This window comes from Arachis ipaensis, chromosome B01 (assembly GCF_000816755.2).
Source record: "Arachis ipaensis cultivar K30076 chromosome B01, Araip1.1, whole genome shotgun sequence".
In the NCBI taxonomy this organism is placed as follows: Eukaryota; Viridiplantae; Streptophyta; class Magnoliopsida; order Fabales; family Fabaceae; genus Arachis; species Arachis ipaensis.
The window spans coordinates 119,555,962-119,562,107 of record NC_029785.2 but is presented as its reverse complement, the minus strand read 5'-3'; the positions used below and the strand labels follow the sequence as shown (position 1 = coordinate 119,562,107).

Genomic DNA, 6,146 nt, shown 5'->3' with positions numbered 1-6,146 from the left:
ATTACCAAACCCCTGAATGAGAAAAATGATGACTATTGGCTCTCTTTGGAGCTCATAAAGCAAGCGAGGAACATGCTGGGAGGTGAATCTTTATGTTTGTGGAAGGGTCCTTTTGTTCAAGCCCATTATCGTTTCAGGGAAGATATGAAAGTGGCGAGATTGCTTCATAACAATGTAGTTGGCTCCATGAGGGAATCTAAACCCCCAAATCCTGGTAATGGCGCTGTTGGTATATCTTCTAGTACTAGTTCCGAGTGATCTACTTCCGGGATTTATCAGGAAAGCATGGTGGCTGATTCAGCCACCACAAATGTCTTCTCTGCCCAGTAAGTTCATGTTCGATGACCCCCTATTTTTTATTTCTATTTTTTTTTATGAATATCATTACATGAAATTGTAGAGGTGTAGGGAGTAAGGGTTTTTCTATTTTGCTTAGAAATTTTCTTTTCATGATCATGCTAATTTTATCTGCCTTTTGGAAACTCATATGAATGGCACAAAAACTAGTAATATTACAAGAAAATTTGGTTTTTCGAATTGGTATTTAGTGGAAGGAGCTGGTTTTACAGGTGGCATTTGGTGTCTTTGGAGATCTTCTCAATGGGATATTTCAATGATTGAATCTCATAAACAGTTTGTCCATCTCAAAATTTCTTATGGGCAGGAACCATCTTGGTATCTTACTCTGGTTTAGTTCACCTAATCTTAACCTCCGGTCTGATCTTTGGAGTGGTTTGAAGGATTTAGCTAGGCAGATTTCAGGAGAATGGTGTGTGGGAGGTGATTTCAATTGTGTTCTCTCAGCAGCAGATACTGGCAAGACTTCTGGCCTATCTCCGAATTATCAATATTTTTCTGGTTGCCTTTTAGAGTGTGGTCTTTAGGATATTAAATTTCATGGTTAATTTTTTACTTGGCAGTGGGGTAACATTCAGAGGTGGCTTGATAGGTATGTTGCGAATGATGCCTAGTCCCAAAGATTTAATCAAGAAGTAGTCAAGCATCTCCCAAAGTTGAAGTTTGATCATATCCCAATTCTTTTGAATTTGGAAGTTTGCTATAACTCTACTACTACTACTCGGCCTTTTCTCTTTCTGATAGCCTAGCTTTCTGATGAGGACTTTGATAATTTGCTTGGACAGAACTGGAAGAATGATTTTTCTCTAGAAACAAATGTGAGAAATTTTACAAAAGCGGCAAAAAATTGGAATAAGGATGTGTTTGGCAACTTGGATCGTCGAAAAGCTTGAATTCTAGCTCGATTAAATGGTATTTCTAAGCAACTTTGGTTCCATATTAATATTTTTTTGATGATTTATAGTCTACTCTCTGGAGAGAGTTGGAAGCTATTTTAATTCAGGAGAAAATTCATTGGAAGCAATGTTTATGATGTAAGTCAATAAATTTTGGAGACAAAAATGCTTCCTATTTTCTTAGTATGGCAACAGCAAAAAGAAGGAAAAATAGAGTTAATATGATTCAGAACTCTGAGGGGCAATAGGTGGAGGATTCTAATTTGCTTTGTAACCTCAGGGTTTAAAATTTCCAAAATCTCTATACTGAGGATAGTACTTATGTAAAGTTAAAGGCTTCTGGTCTTCTATTCCTGGAATTAACTACGGAAGAAAAAGGTGAGCTAGGCAAAGGGGTGACTCCGTAAGAGATTTCTTCTGCTCTTTTTTCAATGGGAGCTTGGAAGGCCCCATGACCGGATGGGCTTCCTGCTATGTTTTATGAAACTAAATGGAGTGTAGTGCAATCCTCACTTATAGGTTAGGTGATGAATATCTTTAATAATTATGATGATATAAAGGTGGTCAATAAGACGTTCATTTTTTTTATTCCAGAGAGAGACAACACTGAGAAATTAAACCATTTTTGGCCCATTGGACTCTGCAATGTTTTGTATAAGCTTGTCACCAAGATTATTGTGCAAAGACTTAAGGTGGTAATGGCAAAGCTGATCAGTGCATCTCAATGTGCTTTTGTACCAGGTAGACAAAGTACGGATAATATTCTAATAGCCCAAGAAGCCATTCACACTATGAGAGCAAAAAGGGACTTGTCGGCTATATGGCGATGAAAATAGACCTGGAGAAGGCGTATGATCACCTCAACTAGAATTTTATTCATGATACTCTTGTGGAAGCCCGGTTACCTGAGAATTTGACAAATCTTATTGCTCAATGCTACTCCTCGACTAAAATGCAAGTTCTTTGGAATGGGATCTCTTCCTTTACCTTCTCTCCATCATGAGCTGTTCGTCAAGGCAATCCAATTTCACCATACCTCTTTGTCCTCTGCATTGAACAGTTATCTCAAATTATCTCTGTTGTAGTGCAAAATAATCTTTTAGAGTCGATTATGCTCTGCCGTGGAGGACCTAAGTTGTCGCATCTCTGCTTCGCTAATGATATTGATTTATTTGATTAGGCATCTATGGAGCTGGTGGAACTTATTAAAGGTATTTTGAATTTCTTTTGTTGTAGCTCTAGCCAAAAAGTGACTTATGAGAAATCCTGTGTGTTCTTCTCCGATAATATGTCAGTTAATAGGAAATTGGATTTGAGTGAGGCCCTTGGAATGCGTCTAACTTCTAATTTGAAAAAATATCTTGGCATTCCGTTGCTTCATAAATGTACCAAACAAGAAGAATTTCATTTTATTGTGGAAAGGATGCAGAGCAGGCTGACTGTTTGAAAGGCGAGAAATCTACCTTTAGCAGGTAGAGTAACACTTACACAATCTGCCATAGCTACCATTCCTTCATATATTATGCAGACGTTGAAGCTCCCTTTGAATATTTATGACAAAATTGACAAAGTTTGCCAAACTTTTTATTTGGGGTGGTAACTCTGATGGGCGAAAGCCTAACTTAATTAGCTAGAATCAAATCTACCTACCTAAATAGCAAGGTGGTATGGGACTAAGATCGACCAGAACTCTTAACAATGCAAACATGATGAAACTAGCATGGAAGTTAATATATAAAAAGGAAATTTACGGGTGAGGGTTCTCAGAAACAAATATAGCAGTGGTGATACTCTTATTTCAAAGGTAACCAAACCCCAATCTTGTTCTAATGTTTGGAAGGGAATCTATCACATTTGTGATGCGTGAGCATCATTCTCATCTTTTCTTAGTGAATTGCATGCAAATTTGTTGGATTAGTTTAAGATTTAGGTGTTTTAAGCCACCATGAATGCTACTTTGAATTGTTTTGCAATTTGATTGATCACAGATATCATTCGAGTGAGTTTGGCAGAGTTCAGAGAGAGGAAAAACTTCAAATTCAAAGTTGCCAGGGTGGCGCCAAATGCCATTTCACCGGCGTTTGGCTCCGGGACACAAAAAGCTCCTCTTCATTTCTGCCATGGTGGTGCCAAATGCCACAACTCGGTGTTTGGCGCCAGGGACCTCAAAGAGCGTGAAAGGATGCTGCCTAGGTAGTGCCAAATGCCACCAACCCAATGTTTGGCACCAGTAACACGAACCAGAGTGGTCCCCACGTGAATCAGCACTAAATCATTTGCTCTAATCTAATTTTTAAATCATTTTTGAATGAAGAAAAGATATTTGTAGGTTTTAGAATTTAAATTTTGTATCAAGGATTAATTTCGTTCTTCATCCTAGGGATTAGAGTATATTGGAAGATAACTCTTTTCTAATTGAATTCTTGTTGAATCTTAGAAAAGTTAAATCACTTGAATAACATCTTGAATTAATTCCTCACAACTCTCTAATTACCTAGACTTAATGTGATATGTGATATATAATCATCTTATCTTTGGGTACTTAGGGTTTGTGTGGCTCATAAACTAGAACTAGACCTAATTCTCTAATTTAAATTAAGTGACCACGAAATTGGTAGTTGATTGGGTTAGAGGAGATTAAATTACTAAAAAATTAGGGTTTAATCAATTAAAGTTTGTCATGAATTGAATCTCTGCATGATTAAAGTGTGTGAAAAGGATCATTAATCCAGTGCACTTGCTGATGAGTTGTGGATTGTAAATTCTGCACCAATTTGGCGACAATTTAAAAGGAACCTTATTTGAAGGTTAGGTGCTGGAAATATAACTTGGTTTTGGATTGATCATTGGTTGCTTGGTGTTCATCGGCTTGCTAATTTTGTTCAGACTGATCTACCAGATGATATGATGGAGGATAAAGTTTCTGACTATGTAAGGGGCTCTGATTGGGATCAACCATTATGGAGTTGCTTGGCGATGACTGGACTCCCATCTTTGTTGCCATGAAGCCTCTAGAAGCGAGTCTTGGTGATGATAAAGTAGCTTGGCTGCACTCTCCCGATGGTTCCTTTTCCATTAAATCAGCTTGCACCATGTATATTGATCCTCTTGAGGACCTGGCTGCAACTTTGTTTTTGAAGGTCTGGAAGCTCAATGCCTTCGAAAGAATCCGAGTTTTTTGTTGGTTGGTTGCAAATGATGCTTTACTCATTAATGCTCTTCGGTTTCAAAGGGAGATGGATTAAGATAATATTTGTAGCATTTGTGACAACTCCTCTGAGACTGTACTCCATGTCCTCTGTGACTGCAAAGTTGCGTGCATGACATGGAAGAGCATAAATAATTTATTGGATCCTAACAAATTCTTCAACAAACCTCTTTGACATTGGCTTTTGGAGAACCTATCGTCCAAATCCACTTACCAAGGTATTCCTTGGTCCCTACTTCTCTTCTCTTGCATCATGAACACTCTTTGGTTCCATAGAAATAAATATATTTTTTATAATGACTGATCCATGCCAAAAGGTTCTATCCATTTCGCTGCTCTTCGATTAGCTATGGATTATTTGGTTGCACATCTAAGTTCGTTAAAACAAGGAAAACTATTGGTTCTTTTATGGAAAAACAAATTCACTGGTCCCCTCCCCCCCCCCAACGCCCCCTTTCATCAAACTGAAAATAGATGGCTCAGCTTCAAAGGAAGGAAAGGTTATGTGTGGCGGAATTTTAAAGGACAATTAGGGAGATTTCTTGGCTTGCTTTAGCGCTAATTTGGCTTTCTGTAATGTTACAATAGCTGAATTGTGGGGTATTCTTTTTGGTATGGAGTTGGCCATTAGCATGAGTATTCCTAATCTGTTTACTGAAGTTGATTCTAGAGCTGTAGTTTTGTTATATTTGCAAGGTAATAATGATCTTCATGTAGCACAGACGCTTATCAATGCTATTAAAATTATGCTTAGCAGATTTTTAAATTAGGAGCTTTACCATAAATAATACTTGTGTTGATCGGCTTGCAGCTAAAGGGCATACTTTGCAATTTGATTGTCATTTCTTCTTTAATTTACCTTCTCGTATTTTGTCTTACTTTTTGTTTGATGCTATGGCATCTTCTCTTCTAGAATAGTTTCAGTCTGGTCCAGTTTTTTTTTTATTTTTCCACCCTCTCTTATGTGATTGTTTAACTCTAAACATTAAAGTGGAGTAAAAATATTTAATAACAAAACAAATTTGCCAAAAATAGTCAAAATTTATCTTATTTAGTATTTATTAATTCTAGCAATAATTAATAAATACTAAATAAGATAAATTCTCTAGAATAGTTTCAGTTTAGTTTATTTTGAGCTCTGGTCCGTTGATTATATATATATATTCTTTAATTTCAGTTTTTTTTTTATTTTTCCACCCTCTCTTATGTGATTGTTTAACTCTAAACATTAAAGTGGAGTAAAAATATTTAGTAACAAAACAAATTTGCCAAAAATAGTCAAAATTTATCTTATTTAGTATTTATTAATTCTAACAATAATTAATAAATATTAAATAAGATAAATTCTGACTTTTTTTTCTATCTTCCTAACATTACCATTATAACACTTATTGTAATAACTTACCAGAACAATTTAATTTGCATTGGGTTATCCTTTTAAAAAAATTAAAAGTTATTACAAGATACAAACTAGAATGGAAGTCGCGGATATGAAATTCGGACTAACTTGGCCTCTTTGAAACCATGTTCTCCTCTTGTTGTATATTTATAGTAGTTTTACCATTCTACTTCATACTAGTTCTGTGGGATATAAAAGCAATAATATATATATATATATATGTGTGTGTGTGTGTCAAAAATTATTGTAATATGAAAAAGGCGGTGGTGTTTTTGCTAAATATTGA

General features: G+C 35.9%; 1 protein-coding gene across 1 annotated transcript; it reads left to right on the top strand.

The window, feature by feature from the left end:
* Positions 286–2,083, top strand: LOC107611741. The gene is made up of 4 exons (XM_016313639.1): positions 286–326; positions 665–769; positions 921–949; positions 1,848–2,083. The coding sequence occupies exons 1-4, from the start codon at positions 286–288 to the stop codon at positions 2,081–2,083; spliced, it is 411 nt and encodes a 136-aa protein (XP_016169125.1).